Source organism: Anguilla rostrata, chromosome 5 (genome assembly GCF_018555375.3).
Source record: "Anguilla rostrata isolate EN2019 chromosome 5, ASM1855537v3, whole genome shotgun sequence".
Classification (NCBI taxonomy): domain Eukaryota; kingdom Metazoa; phylum Chordata; class Actinopteri; order Anguilliformes; family Anguillidae; genus Anguilla; species Anguilla rostrata.
This window is the reverse complement of record NC_057937.1, coordinates 46931953-46952152: the sequence shown is the minus strand read 5'-3', so window position 1 is coordinate 46952152 and position 20200 is coordinate 46931953. Positions and strand designations below refer to the sequence as shown.

The window sequence follows — 20200 nt, the reverse complement described above, 5'->3', positions numbered from 1 at the left end:
TCTCTTTTTTCTTTTTTAATAAAGATTTGTAAGTCTTTTTTCTTTTTTTTTTTGCTCTGACACAATCTAAAAAACAATAACACCCCTCCTCCCCTCCAAAAAAAGTAGATAATCCTGTAAATAATTTGAGAATGTATTTCACTTTAAAATACGATTCTTCAAACAGTCATATTTGGTTTTATTGGTGATGTAAATGTGTAAAAAGGTTGCTTCTCTCATTTGGTTTTAAATACCCATTTGGGCATTGGCAGATAGCAACTGACAATGGCTGTGCCAGGAAATTGCAGTGAAATTCCGGTGACCCCTCGTCCCTTCACTTACGCTGAAATGACAGATGGGTCATTCACCTTTCCCCAGCAGCTCAGGTCATCGTAAAGGAATAAAAATAATTTTACAACTCGCACATTAAAGGAACATGTATATTAACAGAAACTGATTTGTGAGGTGTTTGACCGATAGGTTGGTGACCGTTTTTCTTAGCTTCGTTTGACTGACAGTTGGTGGCAGTTTGTCTTAGCTTCCCAGCTCAGTTTAATTAAAATTCAGCAGCTTATTAACTGCTCCATTGTATTCAGAACAAGTAAAATCATTAAATCAGGGTAAGTAGAATTCACCGTCCAATGTTATCCTTAAGACACAGACATTGTCACAATTTATTCTTGTCTGATGCTGCATTCTGAAAGGGTTTTTTAAAATAATGGTTTCGTTGCAACATCACTGATTTTTGTGTCGTTTTTCAAGCCATTTGTGATATGTTCATTTATTATAATTAAAATGGAATTCTGTTGGAAGGCACAAATGAATGGCTTTTCACTAAATAATATGAATCTCTAGCATTGATGAAATGACATTTTCAATGCATGCAAACAGTACATTCTCAGTGGGGCTGCCTGGGGTATAATGCTAACAGCCAGGAGTTATTCAAATCTTCTCATTAGCCCCTTTTCACACGTATTCCCTTCTGCATGCCATCACTCAATCCTGAATATCACAAAAGAAATCACATTGAAGGTATCAAATAATTTTTATGTTCTTGTGTTATCTTACTATATTCAGCATGAATAGCAGAATCTCTAGTAGAATAATCCCCTCCCACCTGAACTTTGGAAATCCGAGAAGAGTTGGGCATGACTCAACAGAGATCATGCTCACTCCTGCAGCTTACTTGTCGAGTTTTGTTTCACTTAAGTTTGTCACTACAGACAGTCTGTCTCCCGGAACTACTAATCATCTCTCTCAGATGTAAGTCTTGTCACATATGCTGTAATATTCTGTATTTTGTTTCTTGGTGTAAGACAATAAATCTAGCAGTTTTTTCTAATAAGGTGCAAAGTTAATCTTAAACATAATTTGATGTGTGATTAAACCCACAGGTCCATAGTTCTGACTGATCTATTGACTAACCACAGAACTGTTAATATAAATTTGAGTAGTGAATGGGTTGAATGTGTTGTGTTGAATAGAATGTTGGATGTTTTGCTTCAACATTCCAGCCTGCATAATGTTTCAATTTTTTTTTTTGGATTTGACACAAAATTAATATTACTTTGTCTTTCCTCAGTCAGTTATTCAGAATTGCAAATTCTGCTGTTAGCTGCTAAAATTGTGCTTCCTTGCAATGAAAGACTGAATATAAAAGCTTCCAAAAGGAACAAGAATAAATGTGCTCTCAGACCTGGATTTAGTTTCAAGCCTGCATTGACTTGCAGTCAGAACTGCCGCACAACACGCATCAGGATTGAATGCGTCGTCGGGATTGCTACTCAATTTCGTTGTGCACTGTCTATGGCTGTCTGTGTGCCAATGTAAAATTTACAAGATTGTACAACATTCTTTTGTAATTCAGCTAATTCATTCCAGATTCAGGCTTTTTTGTTTTAGAGATTAATATAAATATAAAAGGCTAAATATAATAAAAAATATAATATAAAAAGGCTTAATATGCTCTTGAAGAATTTGGTGTTTGTATGCTTGTCAGTACATGTTTGAAGACCAAGGTGTTCAATACTTAGTCAGCGGATGTGGCTTCATCTCATTCACTTGTTCTTCACATTCAGTCAGTCATTAACATTAATACTACTCTGGGAAACAGTTATTCAGCATTGTTATGCATTGTTGGATGCAATTATTTTAAAAGCTCTCTTGGGTTATGCTCATAGATTCTAGGAATTCCATTCACATTGAAGAATGTTGCGCATGTGGATTGTATTAAGCCTGCTGTTACCAGGTAAAGTAATGAATACATTATTTCAATATCTATTCAATACTGCTGCTAATTTCTAACATTTTAGACTTCTATTACAATCATTTTCAGTGTGATCTGTATTTGGACAATGACACATTTTTTGTTGTTTTGGCTCTGTACTCCAGTACTTCGGATTTGAAATGAAATGATGAATATAAGGCTAAAGTGCAGACTTGTCAGCTTTTATTTCAGGGAATTGGTTGCATCAGAGCAGATAAGATGTTTTTCTTTGCTTCAGAATTCATCCTGCTGAGGCCTTCAACAGTCATATCATCAATAATAACAAGTGACCCAGTTCCTGTGGCAGCCATAAATATCCAAATCATAACACTCCCCCATGTTTCACAGATGAAGTGTTATGCTTTGGATCATGAGAAGTTCCATTCTTTCTCCACATTTCCCTCTTTCCATCACTTTGGTACAGGTTAAATCCAATCTGTTCATAAGACTTTTCTCCTGCATAGAACCCTTAAGGTTATGCTGGTGTAGTCTCTTTTTTATGGTACATCTATGCCTTCTTCCTGGAGAGTGTTCTCGATCTGTTTGACAGTTGAAAAGGGGTTTTTCTTTGCAGTCGAAAGTATGCTTTTGCTATCCGCAACAGTGGTTTTTTATGGTCTTCCAGGCTATTTGCTATTACTGAGCTCACCAGTGCATTCTTGCTTCTTAACAATATACCAATCAGTTTATTTTGTCAGCCTCATGATGGCCTGCTTTACTGGCATTTACACTTCTTTGGTCATTGAGAAACAAAAGCGACAGAATGTACATCCAAATGCCACGCCTAGAATCAACTCTGGACCTATTGTTAGCTTTCTTGTGCATGAACTAATGATCCAACAACACAGCTGCCCAAGAAATAGCTGAGCAGCCAATTGTTCAATGACTTTATGCCCCAAAAAATGGGGGGACTATGTATAAAAAGGGCTGTATTTCCAACATGGATTGCCTGCTGGATGTAAATACCCTCAAATTACACCTTACAGTCTACTCTTTAACCTTACATTCATTGTTTAATTTATAATCCAATGTGATGGAGTACACTGCCAAAACAACCAAAATTATGTCTCTGTCCAAGTACTTATGGACCTCACTAAATATCAGTCTGCTGGTAGCACTTGTATATTTCTTCAGTATCTGTGATTTTCTTCTCATTACAGTGTGCTAATGGAATAATTTTTATTAAATCTGGCTTAACAGTTAAGTAAATTGACTTACACACTGTACCTGGTGGACATAATATGGTATGTGTCTGCATAATATTACAGTGACGAGAAGCTTCATGATCTACAATACCATTCATGGCCTGTGCTTGCAAGACTCCCGTGGGAGTGACCGTGTGCAGCTGTGGCGCTGTGACCTGGACTCTCACTTTCAGCAGTGGTTCTGGGAGGACGGCCGCTTGCTGGTGAACAGGGGCACGGCAAGGTGTCTGTCCAGCCACCAGATGAATCCTGTCCTCACTGCATCCTGCAATGGCAGCGAAGGCCTCTGGTGGCACTGCCGTAGTAACTGGCTGGTCAGCCACAGCAGCTCCCTGAAGCTAACCACAGATGGGAAAGACTTGTCCCTGTCACATGAAAACAAACTATCCAAGTGGAGATCCCTTGAAGAAGGCAACATCTGTCAGGAAAGCCTGAGTAAGTAAGTTCTGGGGAAAGTTGGCATAAAGAACTCAGCAAAGAATGGTGCCTGCATACCTGTATGGAACTCTCGGATGATGATTTATTGGTGAAGACTGAAAGATATTTCATCTACTTCTGTCTTTTGTGTACTCAAATGCATAACTTTCTGAGACTTCTGTACCAGTATGTGGATAGTATACTTTATTGCCTCACAGTAGCTTTGGCAAGAACTTTCTCCTGTGCATGTGCTTTACTGAACATATAGTTATGGTTATGGAATAGAAAGAAGGGCCAACTTTTTACCTGTTCAACAGTTTACAGCTTGTTTATAGCTTTTCATGTGCAACCTCTGCCAAGCGTCTCAGCAGTGAGGAATGGACTCAGTGTCCTTCAGTGTGATATCAAAGGCATCAAATACCTTGTCCATGGTGACACCACCTCATGGTCACATGGCCTAGGATGGGAACATTAACATGGTGATTTAAACATTCTTGTTTGTAATGGACCCACAGGATTCAAAAGGGCATCGGATGAGCCATATGTCTTACCAACAGACTACTCGGAAACAGAGTATGATTACGCGGAAGAGGGCACCATGACTGAAGAGCAGAGACACTACTACAGATGGTACTACCGCACAGAAGACTGTGAGTGTCTTTATTTTGCTGCCTGCCTTTCTATTGAATGTTGAATTTCCACCATGCAAGGTAAACGTCAAAAATCAATCAAGAAAGAAGGGTGTGAATACTTCTTTTTTTTACCACAGTTGAGGTTTCTCAGGTTTGATTCATTCTTCGTATAATTTTAGCAGTGGTTTATATTTGGGTAAATGTCCTGGTATGGAATGTTCCTATTTATTAATCTGATAAAATGTTTTTATGCTGCCATTTTTTTTCTTCCAGTGTTGTAAAATAATCTTTAAATGACCCTGTGGTTCATTGGAAGTGGTGAAGAAGTGCAGTAAAACTATGTCAAGTCATGCAAAGGGATAGATAGGCAGTGTAAGTAACAGATGATCACTATGAGAGTGATGGTTAGGGGAAGTGCATACATGCATGGCATTACATGGGAGAACTCTGGCGCAATGAAGTTGAGCAGGCTGTAGACGGCCATCTTCTCCAAACATGCTCTGCTGAAATGTTTTAACCACAAAAATGTTCAGTAACTTATTTTAGTTAAAAATTTTGTCAGGCTTTTAACCTGAGACTTAAGTGCCCATATTGGCCTTGAGGAGTTGTCTGTTATAGCTGAAGACAGAGGCCTGCATTCTCCAAGCATTCATCAGTAACCTGTCATAAAGCCAGACTGAGATAACAACATGAGGAAGTGTCATTCATTCAAAATTCATTTTCATATCTTCACTGTCATACAGGATTATGTCACCATGCTCTTGCCATAAAAGGGCATAATAATTGTAAAACCATTTCAGAGATTCACCTGCGTGTAAAGTCTTATCTACCTCTGCCAGTAAAATGCAAAGTGCTCACTTGGATTGAATTATTACGTTGTCTGTTATTACCCCTTCAATTTCTTAAAGTGTGCATAATAGGAACTCTCATTCACCGCATTATCATCATACCTGTTCATTTTGCAGCGTCTCCATGGACATACGCAATGCTGGCCCTGTCTACAGGAGCACTCCTGCTGGGCTGCCTGCTATTTGCCATGGGATCAATGGCAAACTGGTGAGTGCTTTCCCATTAGTTTTAAGGTTATGCATCAGGATAAAAACTAACTAAATGGAAAAATAAAATCTACATGTGTGCGGAATGATGGAATGATAGACCATGAACTGATTTTTATGCTCTGGTTACAATTGACTTGATTAAATTTATATTCATTTTTCAAATAATGCATTACTGTCCAATGTTGAATATGTTAAGAGCCTGAGAAGTGCTAAACTCTCAGTCCTGTATAAGTATGGAGTAAGTCCTGCCAACCTGTTACTTGGCAGATGGCCTACCTGCCATGCCAATAACCTTTTGTCCACGCAGAAGTGAATTCCTTCTAAATCAACTGCAGTAGTGTATAAATCCCTGGATAAGGTCCTCTTTAATGATGCGATTCCGGCTGTGCCGGAGTCGTGGTGTGCTCCTGACCTCACCGCCTCTGTTCAGGAACAGGAAGAAGATTGGCCAATACAAGGCTGCCGCTGCAGCCCAGACAGCGCGGGCGGAGGAGCTGCAGGGCATGGTTGTGCTCAAACAGGCCCATGGCGCTCCCTCTCAGCACAGCCAGCCCAGCGAGAAGCCGGCCACGGAGAGCTGCGAGATGGGAGAGCTGAGGGCTGGAGAAGTCATCCTCAAGTGGAAGGATGGGAACGTGACGGCCCTGTACCCGGACGCTCCGGAGGAGGACGTGTAAAATGGCCGACCAGAGCACTGAGTTCACTCCCCTCCTCTTCCTGATAGAAACAGTACCTTGAAAGCTTTTCTTTTGTTAATGAACAGCGCAAGGTGAAAGGAATTCGGAACAGTGAGATCGTCTGGGTTAAGCCTATCCATCTCTCTACTCCTTGTGTTGCTTTCCCTCTCTGTCACAAACAGCCATCGCATGCTGGATTTAGGTATTTCACTCGCAAAAGACAAGACATGCAGTTGGCCATTAAGTATTGCTGCATTTATATTTCCAATTGCATTTGTTTGAACAATGTCATCACCCTTTCATCAAAAGAAACAGTGACAGATATAGCACAAATTGCAATGTAAATGATGTCTTTTGCATAATACCACACAAATACAGCATGTGACTTCTGAATGTTTTTGAGATGTGTTGGTGTGATCATGAGAACAGCGTAATCTTTCAGTTGTACCATTCACTTCTAAAAGTTTATTCACCTGGGGGAATGGCATACAGTACAGTGATGCTACTAGCTCTTGACCACTCAACATGAGACAATAAAAACGAGTGAGAACTTTGTATATATAATATCTACCTTTCCCAAAAACAGTTGGTTAAAATTATATATGATTTGTATATCAAAAGAAACAAAGTAGGATTGTACATACTTATTTTTAACATAATAAATGTTTAAAAATGCTTGGCCTTCAGTCTTTTGATCTAAGTTCAAGTGTAACCATTTACAATAAATTGTTTTGCATAGTTTCCGATAAACTAGAGCTTTAAATCTGTAGATTAGTCAAAAGCAAACATAATATTGCAAAAGATCAAATAATAATAATATGGCCACAGATCAAATATATGCAATGCTGTTTTGCATATGACCAACAGATGTTAATGTTCATAAAATAATCTTATTGAACACCTCATCAGATATGACATGCTCTGCTTTGATGTTTTATGATATAATCTGCATGTAGTAAATCCAAATTGTGACTCCAATATAATAAACATTGTCTTTTATAGGGGCAAAATGGCACACAGAAAAAGTAATCATGTAAAAAAAAAAAAAAACAAAGAAGCATGACCTTGATCTTCTAGCCCAGTAATTTAACTATGGCTATGATTAGCTGTACCTCAGTAATAAAACACTGGCTACAAATCTGCTTGATCTGAACTTGTGCTGGTTAACATTAGAAAGCAGTCACAAGCTGATTGATGTTTAAGTCTTAATATGAAATAATCTACTTTAATCTTTGCATGTTAGACCACTGAAAAGCGCATTGTCTGGAAAAAGTAAATACTAAGAAAACTAATATGGATAATTCCAAATACAAAGAAATGTTTCTGTGTCAAACTAAATAGCTGATGGAATCAGTAAATAAACGCAAAATTTAACAGGCTGATCTTCCTCACTTTCTTAAAAAACGTATACAACATTCATAAATTAACTGCCCTCAACATTTTAAAGGTGAGGCTTATAACCATCAAGTGCTTCAGAAGACAGCTTCACAAAGAGTCTTTGCTGTTAAGTTAAAACAGCTGCATAGATCAAAAGAATAAAAACTACATTCATATGTTCATTTTTATAAAAAAAATATTCAAACCTTTCAGCAGACCACTTTGCAAAAAAGACTAAATTAGTCAGTGCAGTTCTGTAAACCTACCACTGCATTTAAATGCTGCCGTTTCCACATATAGGATCTTGAGTGGAAGCATCTCAGCAAATTCTTGTGGCACAAGCACATTCAGTTATTAATGCAAGTCTGACACCCTCTGCCATCTGCTCCTCTTTCATCTGAGCTAAACACTCAGGTGCAAACATATCATCTTCCATTTAAAGGGATCACAATGGTCTCCCTTAAGAGATCTCATTAGGATTCACATTCCATTTGCATTATGTCAACACATTTTAGACTAATGTAGTTCAACCTCTCAACTAAAGCACATACAAAGTCAGTCAGAGTCAGAAAAATCAGACACATAAAGGAAACATAAAGTTGGGAGTAGAGCTCCTACAGAAAGAGTCCTGGCAGAGGAAGTTCAGAAGATCTTGAAGCCCTTCAAGAGCGTGAGTGTAGGGGCGCGGCGTTTGCTCTGTGCCCGTGAGGATTTCACGGTGACCAGCTTGGCGGTGGCCGGGGAGGGCAGCTCTTTGAAGCAGGGGGTGAGGAGCGATGCGGAGGCCAGGCTCATCACGGGCCTGTCCTCGCTGATGAAGAGGGGCCGGACGGGCAGGGCCCTCTCCGCCTCTCGCCGAGCCTCCCGCACCGCCTCATGGAACACGTTCTGCACCGAGGCAAAGTCCAGACAGGCCGACACCTCGAAGAACAGACAGCTGTACCGCGAGGCCAGGTCCACCCCATCAGACTTGCTCACCTGCCTGAGGCAGAGAACACACAGCTCCACCTTAGGCACACCTCCAACATCTCGCTTTACTCACTCTCAACAGTCTGGAGTAACATCATAACCATCAAAGAAGTATTTGATCATGCTAAATCAGGCTTCAGACCACAAGCTATATTATCAGCAAGATTAAATATAATGTATTGCCCAATAATGCACGAAGAGGACATCCTGGAGACCGAGATACTGACTCCCATGGTTACAGACCCAAACAAGTATCCACAGATATACTTTCATAAACACACGTCCAAATTATCCAGTCATTGCATAAACTACATTCAGCTGAACACCTGTGTTGATTATCTTGTCAGGACTATACACATTAAACTGATTCTGTGAATTCAGATTGACTGATACAAGAGGCCTGCAAGTCAAAAACGGCATTGTCTAAAAAAGGATCAATCTGGATCAGACATTTTCCTTTTCAGCTATACTACACGAATTAAACTCTTCATTAAAAAACGTAATAATGATTTACAATACATTCTCCTATAAACAACAGAGCAACATGCAATTTTAAATAATGTGATTGTTTTACACCTTCTATTCTTCTTGATCCTAATGTGCAGTGCCCAATTGTATTCATAGGCCATTTCTAACACTGCAAAATCCCCCTGGAAATCAGGAGAGCACAGAGCATCACGCATGTCCTCAGAAATATGCATGTACTGTAGCCAGCCAACGTTATTTTCATTCTGCAGTCCGCCAGCTGAGCTTTGCAGTCATTTTGTCAATGGACTGCACCACATATGCGTCTGGCGCAGACAGACTACAGGTGTCCGAACAGGCGAGGGGAAGGGCATGTCGAGTTTACATTACATTCACTTTAAATCACACTGTTTTCATAAAATGCATCCCAGGTATAAATCAATGACAATCCATACCTGTACCTCTCCATGTCCAGCTTGTTCCCCACCAGGATGAGAACTGGTTTGGGCTGAATTCCCCTAGTGTGCAGTGTCACTGCATCCAGATACTGCTGGCAACCCTCGAAGCTCCGCCGGTTGTCAATACTGTAGACCACCAGGAAGGCTGTGGCCCAGGTCACATAGCGCCCACAGTTCACTGGCCCATCCTGGAATTATGGAGGGAAATGCAGAGATATTGAAGTAAATGACAGATATGGTAGAAGTACCTTGGTTAACTACTTAAGGAGTCCACTACACGTTTTTCCATCAGCCTGTGGATCCCCAGTCTCCATGAACTCCATTAATCCCCTGTGAAAAACCACCTGGGTCTTTAGTACAATGCGCTACCTTTACCTTTTTGTGTTGTGATATGACCATCATTTCATCTCCTTCTCCCTCCCCCTCTCTCCACACCCTCCCTCTCCCCCTCCCATCCCCACTGTCACTGTCCGCCGTAACCTCCGCTCCCTATCACCCTCTTCTCTTGCTCACAGAGTGACTGCCTCCCTCCCCACTCTTCAATCATTTTCCAAGCTCCCCACTAACTCTGCATCCTCCACCCTGACGTCATCTCTCTCCTCAGCACTCGACTCCCTATGCCCCTTCGTCCCTAGGCCAGCACGTTCATCCCCTCCCAGTCCATGGATGTCTGACATCCTGCGCACCTCCAGGGCCACCCTCCGCGCTGCTGAGAGGAAGTGGGCCAAATCCAGGGACCCATCTGACCTCTCAGCCTATCAGTCTCTCCTGAAAGAGTTCTCTTCTTCTGTCACTGCCGCTAAGGCAAAATTCTACCAAACCAAAATTCATAACTCCATTTCTAACCCTCGTCAACTTTTCTCTATTTTCTCTTCTCTCCTCAGCGTGCCACCTCCTCCACCCCAGTCTTCCTTCACTGCAGATGACTTTGCAGCATTCTTTGACGAAAAGATTGCAGACATCCGCACCTCCTTTGCCCCCTCTGCGTCCTCCGCCCCCTCTGCGTCCTCCGCCCCCTCTGCGTCCTCCGCCCCCTGTTTCTCCACATTTTCTCTCCTCTCAGACACTGAAGTCTCCCAGCTTCTGCTCACCCACCGCCCTACCACCTGCGCCCTCGACCCTATCCCCTCATCTCTCCTTCAAGCAATCACACCAGACATCCTCCCTTTTGTCGCCTCCCTCGTGAACTCATCCCTATCTTCTGGATGTTTCCCCTCATCCTTCAAGAAGGCCCACATCACCCCGCTGCTGAAGAAACCCACACTAGATCCTTCAGTCATTCAAAACTACCGCCCGGTATCTCTCCTCCCTTTCCTATCCAAAACACTCGAACGTGCTGCATCTAACCAGCTCTCTGCTTATTTCTCTGAGAACAACCTGCTTGATCCCCACCAGTCTGGCTTCAGGCCTGGCCACTCGACTGAGACTGCACTCCTCTCGGTCAGTGAGTCACTCCATGCCGCACGAGCAGCCTCCCTCTCCTCTGTCCTGATTCTCCTAGACCTCTCCGCTGCATTTGACACTGTGGACCACTCTACCCTCCTGTCCTCCCTGGCAGCAACAGGGATCCGCGGCACAGTCCTTGACTGGATTGAGTCCTACCTCTCTGACCGCTCCTTCCAGGTTGCCTGGGTGGGTAAGGTATCACCACCCCGTCCCCTCACCACCGGAGTTCCCCAGGGCTCAGTCCTTGGTCCCCTTCTCTTTTCCATGTACACCAGATCCCTTGGCCCTGTAATATCTGCCCATGGCTTGTCCTATCATTCCTATGCTGACGACACGCAACTCTTTCTCTCCTTCTCCCCATCGGACACACAGGTCCCCGCCCGCATCTCCGCTTGCCTGAGAGCTGGATGGACAATCACCACCTGAAGCTCAACCCGGGAAAGACGGAGCTAATCTTTATTCCTGCTCCAACCTCTCCCCTCCTCGACTTTTCCATTTCCTTAGGGGACACTGTAGTGACATCATCACCCTGCGCCAAGAATCTCGGAGTGATGATGGACAACAGGCTGTCCCTCTCCAAGAACATTGCAGCAGTAACCCGGGCATGCAGATTTTTCCTATACAACATCCGCAGAATCCGCCCCTTTCTCACCACCTACTCAACCCAGCTCCTGGTCCAAGCAATGGTTCTATCCCGCCTGGACTACTGCAACTCTCTTCTGGCTGGACTACCGGCATCTGCCACCAGACCCCTGCAGCTCATTCAGAATGCTGCGGCTCGTCTGGTCTTCAACCTCCCCAGACACTCCCACGTAACTCCCCTGCTCACTACCCTCCACTGGCTGCCTGTTATAGCTCGCATCAAATTCAAAACATTGGTTCTAGCATACCAGGCAGTCAAGGGATCAGCCCCAGCATACCTTCAAAAGATATTCAAACCCTACATGCCAGCCAGATCCCTCCGTTCTGCTACCTCAGGACGCCTAGCACCTCCCCCTCTTCGCACCTGCACTTCCAGAACACGTCTCCTCTCTGTTCTGGCCCCACGATGGTGGAATGACCTCCCTGTGGAGGTCAGAACAGCTGAGACTGTGACCCATTTCAAACGACGACTGAAGACCCACCTCTTCAGGCTGCACCTCTCCCCATCCCTTCCCCCCCTGTAAATGACTAAACTTAGGGTTGTAACTAGGCAGCTGTTTAATAGGTGACTTAGTTGATGCGCCAGTCTTAACGACTACTTGTATTTTTATTTATTTTTATTTTTCCATAGATTGTGTTGTTGCCGTTCTCGTTGTTAGTGTTAATCAGTTTAACCACCAGGGTCCAGGTTGAACTATGTGGTTGTTCCCTGTACTTGGACCGGTACTTCTCTCTAGGGGTTTCGTCATACTTGTTCCTGGTTATGGTTATACACTTTGTTGTACGTCGCTCTGGATAAGAGCGTCTGCCAAATGCCTGTAATGTAATGTAATGTAATGTAATGTAATGTGTTTGTAAAACTTGCCAGTCTGATCCCTACTCATACTAGACCAGTTCCATAAAATTGTCTGTGAATGGTTTCCACCCAACATTTGATGTCTTTTGCAGTACTTAGAACTTTTTTGAGGGATTTATAAGAACCTTAAAAAAAAATCGATAGTTGAAGGCATGGGTCCCAGACTGGGTCCTGGAGAGCCACAAGGTTTGCCGATTTCCATTGTAACTCAGCTCCTGATGTCCTGATTGCTGATTTTTAAGCAACCACAAAAACCAGCACAAATATTTGCATGTATTTCAAAGAGAAAGGTTTATAACTGTCAAACAGTGAAGTTACTGCAACAAAACTATTCAGCCTTTTTTCTAGATGATGACAGCATAGAGCATTTTTGTTCTTGCTTGCTTCAAAGCACTCATCACTTGGTTGAAATCTTTAGAACAAGTAAAACATCTGCAGTGAGTTCTGAGAGGGACAGGGACAAACCAGTGATGAAAATTAAGGACTGAAAACGTGTACCAACAGGAGGCACATCTCGAGAGAAAACCAGAATAAGCCATGAGTTTGTGCAGTCAAGGGTTGTTCTTTTTATCTTTTGTGTGCCTTAAAGGGATGGTTCATTCCTTTTTTTAAAAATACTGTTTTAGTTTTAGTGTGTTTTAGATTAGCATTGACAGTTTTTGTGTGCGATGAAGGATATTTTAGGTACTTGCAGACATTTCTGACCAAGAAGTTTCTGCTGACATTATAATGGCAGGTAAAAAAAGGGCATTTGGGGGTTTGTGATCAAATGTAAAAAATCAACTAATGAGTACTAGTTAATTTTATTATACAATGATGTTGTTTCCAGATGCTATACAGTTTACTAGAATAATTGCATAGTGTTTGTGTACAATTCTGAACCTAAAAATCAGTTTCATATCCTGCTGGTACTTCTTTACTTCTCAGTTCTTAAGCAGTGCAAGCTCCTCACTCCCGAAAACCAAAAAGCCCTGGTACTAATGTTGATATAGTTAGCTTTGCCACAATTTCCTTTAGCTCAGGTTGCAGGGTCCTACGAAACAAATCTACAATTTAACTTGATGCTTTAAAGAATAATTGGGCACTATATACATCTAGAACCTCAGGAGGCATAACTTCACTGTACAAGCTACTTTGAAGTTACTTGAAGTGTATTTTCTTGCAATAGATATGGATCCATGCCACTGTAATTCTGGCAGGTCATCAGAAACCTCTGTGTCTAAAATATCCTTCATCTCACACAAAAGCTGTCCAGGCCAATCTTAAACATTCAATAAAAATGAAATAATATCAACAAACGCCATAAAGTGAACTCTGCGTCCAATCTAACTTCATAGGAACAAAGCAAAAGATACTTCTTATAAAATTCAGGAGAGGGTGAGCAAAAGACATTTACTTGTGAACTTCAAAGTCTAACCATGTTTATATACCTACCTGGTCAGCTGTGTCCATAAGTTTCACAAGAACAGGCTGTTGATCCACAATCTCTTCCGAAGTATACGTATCTTCTAAAACACAGTTTTATTGTTTCATTAATGCAATGCATTTAAGTAGTTTCTTTCACTGTTATTTTATGTGCTATTTTATCATTCATTTACAGCTTAATTTAAAAAAAAATATCACAGAGCACTTTATTTACAACTTGCAGCTGGAACGTAGGCCTGATTATATCCCTTAAAGTCTTTGGACTGTATCCATGTTTCAGCTTTATTTGCATAATGAAAATAAATATTCATATCATGCATTAATAATAGATCCTACCATGCACCAATGTGTGTAATCACTGTGAATGCACACCAAAACAGACTTTTTTAGAAGATCCTTTTTAGTGAGAACATTTGTTTTGTACTACAGGAGCTGCCGCTGCCAAAATCAAAGCCAAATGCTACATTATGTAACCTGTTATGCTAGGTATTCAGAAAAAGATGAACTGTAATGTAAGAAAGTTCATTTAACTTTAAAATACAAACCAAATCTACATAAAAATGTTACTTAATGTATACTGTACAAAAATTGCTTTTTCATTAGAATAAAACTTACCTAGATTAGGGTCATATTCACTGATAAAGCGCTTAGTGAGAAACTTCACTGTAAGGGCTGCAGACGAAAGATTTCTTGATTAGGTTCAGACCATGCTTTATGCTCTTTTTACAGAATTCACAAGACGGGAAATAACGCGCGCACGCGCTCACACACAATTACAGTTTCTCAGTTGCCATGAACTAATTTTTACTATCGTACACTTTTATTTCTTGCTGTGTGAATTTCTGTCAGCCCAAAACAGTGACATGACAAGCAATTCGGACACAAAACTGCACTACCGTCCATGGCAGGAATTTCGCTTCGACAGAGCTTTGAACACATTTGGCATACGTTTTCAGAAATTTATTTTGAGAAACGTGTGAACCTTTATACACTGAAACACAATACACAAACTAGTAAATAAACTCTTACAAACTAAAATATGTATGACATATCTGTTGATCAGGTAGCCTACCTGACTTTCCCGAGCCAGTAATTCCTAAAAGAGCGATATTGCATTCAGCTTGTCCTCTGTCTGGCGCTGGGACAATATTGCAGGTCCGTATTTTCCCAAATTTTGAAGTCATCTGTGCTTACAAAATACAATGAAACATGATTTAAATTCGATGTGCAATAGAACGCACCGAACATATGATTGACAAACAGAAACACTGACCATTTGCAGTAAAATAAGCATTATTAACGTCTATTAACAGCCTGCGCGTTGTCTCAAAAATGTATCCGACGCGCGCTTTTGTTTTACCTTTCAATATTCTCCAGTTCACAGAAATGGTTAAAAGTAAAAGTTTTATTTTAAACGAAACGAACTCGATTGAATGCTGAACGACCTATATTGATATACTTTTGTCTTGAGGTATCTTGTTTCCCTGTTTCTGTCAGACGCGATGTCCAATTATTTTCCTTTTTGGCTTATCCATGTTTATCTATGTTTAAATCAATGACTATCGCGTCAGATAAGTTTTAAAGACAGTCCTGTCTTGTGAAATTCAGAAGCCATATTCCTCCGCAGCATGACTAGTCAAAGCTGGCGCCGAATGAAGGAATAAAAAGGCTAAGATTTACAGAGGAATGTGCATACGTATTTGATTGACTGCCAAATTCCTTGTAGGGAAACTGCGCAGTTCTTTCTAAATTAACAATGCAGAAATATACGGCATGGCCTGTCTCAGTAAACACAGACAATGTATAACCACCCTATTCAGAATATAGAATATGTGAAAATATATGTGTAAATATATCTCCACATGTCGAATATCTGCTTTGTAGTTTGCATATTGTTTGTGTTACAGTTGAAAGAATACATGTATTTTACAGATGAGGAAAGGGGTGTTTTAGGGTCCCATGCATGAGCACAATAAGTCTTCATTCCAGATTATACATGTATAAGTACCCTTAAAAATATGACTTGTTCAAAAATCACATGTGAACACCCAACATGTGAACTATAAAAATAATCCCACTTAAAATGTGAGCCAAAATCAGTAAGCATAGGTCATCAGTAAGTCAGTGACATGTGACAATGTGAAGATGCAAGAGATGTGACCTATTTTGACATGTGAAAATGTCCATTTCACATGTGGCATTTTCTTTTCACATGTGAATATTTTAACACATTGAATTCACATGTGAACTGGACATTTTCCCTTTTTTTTTTTGGATTTTTACATAAGGGTACATATACAGGAGTCTGAAGGCGGAGTCAAAGCATTAAGTTAAAGCTGAAACACATCATGCAAAGGCATGCTGACCCATGAATAAAACGATGAGGAGTCAGGGCACTGAATATTTCAGTTCCAGTGACATCACCCAAGTATATAGCTGCAAGCAGAACCAGACAGACAAAAAGTGTCCTTGGTGTGGGTGTGTATACATTAAGGAAGCCCAGAATACTGTAGTCTTACTCTAGGGTTTATGGGCGTCTCATGAGAGCATGGGATAGAGAATGAAATAGTGCTATCCCTGCAAATCAGTCAGCTAGTAGTGTGTTCGGTGCTTAAGGATCACTAGAGCGAATAAGGCTTCAGTCAGATTATTTCTGTCAGTGGAGACAAAAGGCTGGTCTAACCAACTCCCTCCTTTTTATAGAAAGAATGAAGACTTGCTCATAAGCTAAAACACTGAGTTAAGTCATTTTGATGGGCTGTTATACCGCAAAGGGGAGTTTAACCTTGCAGGGCAGAGCGTAATTAGCCATAGTGTCATTTATTCTGGGAGGGATTTAGTCATTGGAATGACCATGAACTTGTGGATTGCAGAATGAAAAGAAGCAGCAGCTGACATTATCTTTTATTTGAGGGAAAGCATGTTAGCTTGTCTCCTGAATAGACAGATGAGGTTGCTTGCAAATACAATTGAATGTTCCAGGGGGTGGTTCTCGTGTTACATGTGAGTTATTGGGATTGTACTGAAGTTGCAGTTGCATGTTCTCATTGTGCCTGGTGGAGTCAAGTCACACAAGTGTATATTTATGCAGCAGACTACTCACTGGGTTGACTGGAGAACATCTCTTGTAAGGCCAGTTTAATTGCAGATAAATGTAAGTCCAAGTATAAAGTGAGATACTGGCCATGGATGCATGTATCCAGAGGAAGTGAATCAGAATGTGTAGAGATCATTATCCAGGAGCTGATTGTGAATAAGTTGATTGTGATTGTAAACTGGGAAAGTAAAACAACAGAGTAGAAGTCTCCCTGCAGTCTTAGGTTTGTTGTTTTATGGAATGGTCTCAGGTGACAACAAGGGTAAACAAGAATGCTGTTGTGGGACCAAAGGGCTCCAACATAAAAATAAATAAAAAAACATGAAATGTGTGGCCCAGCCGTGGCACAGATTATTTAAACCTACACTATTCTGTCAGAGATTGGATTTCAGAACTATACAGCTGCACAAACTAAACTGTCTTACAAGAACATTCAAATTAAATTTGTCATCTACTCTTGGTCATTGAACTCTGTTCTGCTGAATTGACATCTGGCTGTAGCCAGGAATAAATGGCTGCAAATCATCATAATTATTGTTTGGCATTGTAACAGGGGTCTATTTGACCTCTCATCAGCCCACTCTGTCAGCTAGTCATAGTGTATTGGAGTTCTGTCACAAGCCCTGCTGCTATCTATAGCCAGTGCTATTCTTATAGCTGCGAACAGCAACGCAAACAGTAGATGCCCAGTGGAGTGAATCTGCATTAGTCAGAGCAGACAGTTTCTCAGGTTTCTCAGTTATCTGACCGAAAGAGCACAATGTAAACTGATTTTATCTCCTGGTTTCGTACTCTGATAAATTCTAGTGGTATGTCATTTTACTTTCCAATAATTGAGATGAAAAAATAATGCTTGATGGGGCAGAGCAGGTGTTCGGAGGGCGAATCGGAGGAGCCTGATCGCAAACCAGGGCTGGATCCAGAGATGGAAAACCAGAAAGTGAGAGTGGGGGAGAGTGTTTTCTCGGTCGACAGGGCTCTGCTGACAAGGAACTGTGAGTACTTCCGAGCTCTTTTCCAATCGGGAATGAGAGAATGCCAACAGGAGGAAATTCATGTAAAGGGCCTGCGTGCCCGTGGGTTCCTGGTCACCCTCAGCGTCCTCAATGGTGAGCGACCCATTCTGAATGGTGAAGAAATCATTGAGGCCATAGAATGCGCTGCATTTCTTCAGGTGGATGCTCTTACAAAGCATCTTATAAATATAATTCATTCTGATAACTGCTTGCTCATGTACCACACAGCGGCCACCTATGGCCTGTGGGAGCTTTACCACAGTGCTGCTCTGTTCATCCGAGACATGTACCGTGATCTGGAAGAAGATGCAAGATGTTTGCCTGATGAACTATTACAGTATGTGGAATCTCTGGTCCCCAGTACGTATGTGACAGTTGGAACACACTCTCCAACTATCAAATTGTTACAAGACTTCCAAAGGACGGTTTGTTACTTGGATGAAGATGAGAAGGAGTGGAAAGTTTTGACTGATTTACCGGTTGATGCTAGCACGACCATGGCTGGGGTGACGGTCCTTAACAACAAATTATACATTGTTGGAGGTGTCCGTGATGTGACCAATCAAGTGGTGGAACCCTGCTTCTGCTACGACCCTGTGATTGACACCTGGAGCACTTTTGTGAGCCCCCAGCAGCTACGATATAACTTTACATTGGTGGGACATGAGGATTACCTTTATGCCATTGGTGGAGAATACGAGAGAACCACCATGTCATCGGTGGAAAGGTACAAACTCTCGACTTGCACCTGGTCCTTTGTGTCTCATCTACCTCGGCCAGCGGCCGGTGCGGCATGCACCAAGGCCATGAGCAGGATATTTGTGTGTCTGTGGAGGCCAATGGACACCACGGATATTTACGAGTATGTTCCTTCTGAAGACAGATGGGTGCACATCACGGCATTGATACGCCAGCACAGCTACGGTCACTGCATGGTGGCACATAGGGACAACCTATACGTAATGCGAAACGGACCCTGCGACGACTTCCTGAGATGCATGATGGACTGCTACAACCTCACCACGGGGCAGTGGACAGCCATGCCCGGCCTGTATGAAAACAGCGAAGGTGCTCTCTTTACTGCTGTCGTGAGAGGCGACTCTGTGTTCACCGTTAAACGCAAGATGACGCTGGAGTATACAATTGAGGACAAGAAAAAATGGAAACCAAAGAAAGAGATGAATGGCTTTCCCAGAATTGGCTCCATGTGGACATTTTTACTGAGGCTGCCGAAGATGGGCAAACTGCCACGGGGTCAAGGAGTCCTGAATGGGTATGAGCAGAATTTAGAGAACAATGTGTATCACCAAAAATCACCCCCTTCACAATGTACTGATTGATATTGGAAATAATTGATATCATGACTTCATAAGATGGTATAAATATTAAACAAAAGGAAAAAATTTTTTGCTGTCTAGATCCTTTGCATCAGATGAGCTTTGATTGTTTGTGTCACGCCACTGAAAATTGCTGGTCATAAATTAGTGACAGAGCCAAAGCTGAGACTTGAATCCTGCAACAAATTCGAAGTCCTCAAGTTTTGCCCCTTTAAATGAGTGAGGTCCCACAATAACATTACATCTGTATCAGACTGCTTGAGAACACTCATGTTTCCGCTTATTTACTTTATTCATATTCGGATAGCACTGCAATCACTTCCCAGAACACTTTAGAATGAATCCATACAAGGCCTTTTTCCTAAAAACTACCATACCCATGATCCATTAATGACAGGAATTTTAGATTACATCTTGCTTTTCGGGAACTGTCCCCTGGGAGTTCAAGGGTATGCTAAATAAACAATAAACGTTTTTTCCACTGTTGTTAGATAAAACTGGTAGATTGTGCAAGAAAATGTATGCAGTGGACATTTTTTTATTGTCATCAAAGAAATTACATCCGTGCAGCCTTGTTCCAAGAAAAACAAATAAATAAATAAATAAAATGAAGGGCTCTGATACCTAGTGTTATTATTCTTTTCAGAGCCAGATGACTTGCCAGTAGTCAAGATTTAATGTACAGTGTTCTGGAGGTGTGAAATTGTGAAGGGTTTTAACACACTTGTTTTTTAACCAGCCGCATTGAAAATTAAAACATTCCTATGCAATATTAAAGCTCCATTTTTCTTAACACTGCGCATAATATGTGACAAGTTCAAAAAAATGAAATGAATACAATACAGATTTTTCCCACTCACTTGATAACTACAATTATA

General features: G+C 41.4%; 3 protein-coding genes across 5 annotated transcripts; 2 read left to right on the top strand and 1 right to left on the bottom strand.

The window, feature by feature from the left end:
• The first annotated feature begins 31 nt into the window (after positions 1–31).
• On the top strand, positions 32–6909 carry si:cabz01068815.1 (solute carrier family 51 subunit beta). Of its 2 annotated transcripts, none has more exons than XM_064336662.1 (6): positions 32–1242; positions 2160–2227; positions 3514–3885; positions 4425–4517; positions 5465–5555; positions 5988–6909. In XM_064336662.1, exons 2-6 carry the CDS (start codon positions 2188–2190, stop codon positions 6232–6234), a joined length of 843 nt encoding a protein of 280 aa, XP_064192732.1. In that variant the 5' UTR covers positions 32–1242; positions 2160–2187; the 3' UTR covers positions 6235–6909. The 2 variants fall into 2 exon arrangements, with proteins under 2 accessions (XP_064192732.1, XP_064192731.1); XM_064336661.1 differs by having other exon boundaries at positions 4383–4517.
• rasl12 (RAS-like, family 12) lies at positions 6677–15550 on the bottom strand. 2 transcript variants are annotated; one of them, XM_064336664.1, is made up of 6 exons: positions 15233–15550; positions 14945–15061; positions 14488–14544; positions 13882–13955; positions 9501–9691; positions 6677–8593 (listed from the first exon to the last, which is right to left on the bottom strand). In XM_064336664.1, the coding sequence occupies exons 2-6, from the start codon at positions 15054–15056 to the stop codon at positions 8254–8256; spliced, it is 774 nt and encodes a 257-aa protein (XP_064192734.1). In that variant the 5' UTR covers positions 15057–15061; positions 15233–15550; the 3' UTR covers positions 6677–8253. The 2 variants fall into 2 exon arrangements, with proteins under 2 accessions (XP_064192734.1, XP_064192733.1); XM_064336663.1 differs by having other exon boundaries at positions 14945–15056.
• Positions 15551–17590: 2040 nt separating this feature from the next.
• kbtbd13a (kelch repeat and BTB domain containing 13a) lies at positions 17591–20129 on the top strand. The gene has a single exon (XM_064336646.1). It carries the CDS (start codon positions 17826–17828, stop codon positions 19323–19325), a length of 1500 nt encoding a protein of 499 aa, XP_064192716.1. The 5' UTR covers positions 17591–17825; the 3' UTR covers positions 19326–20129.
• Positions 20130–20200: the final 71 nt, after the last annotated feature.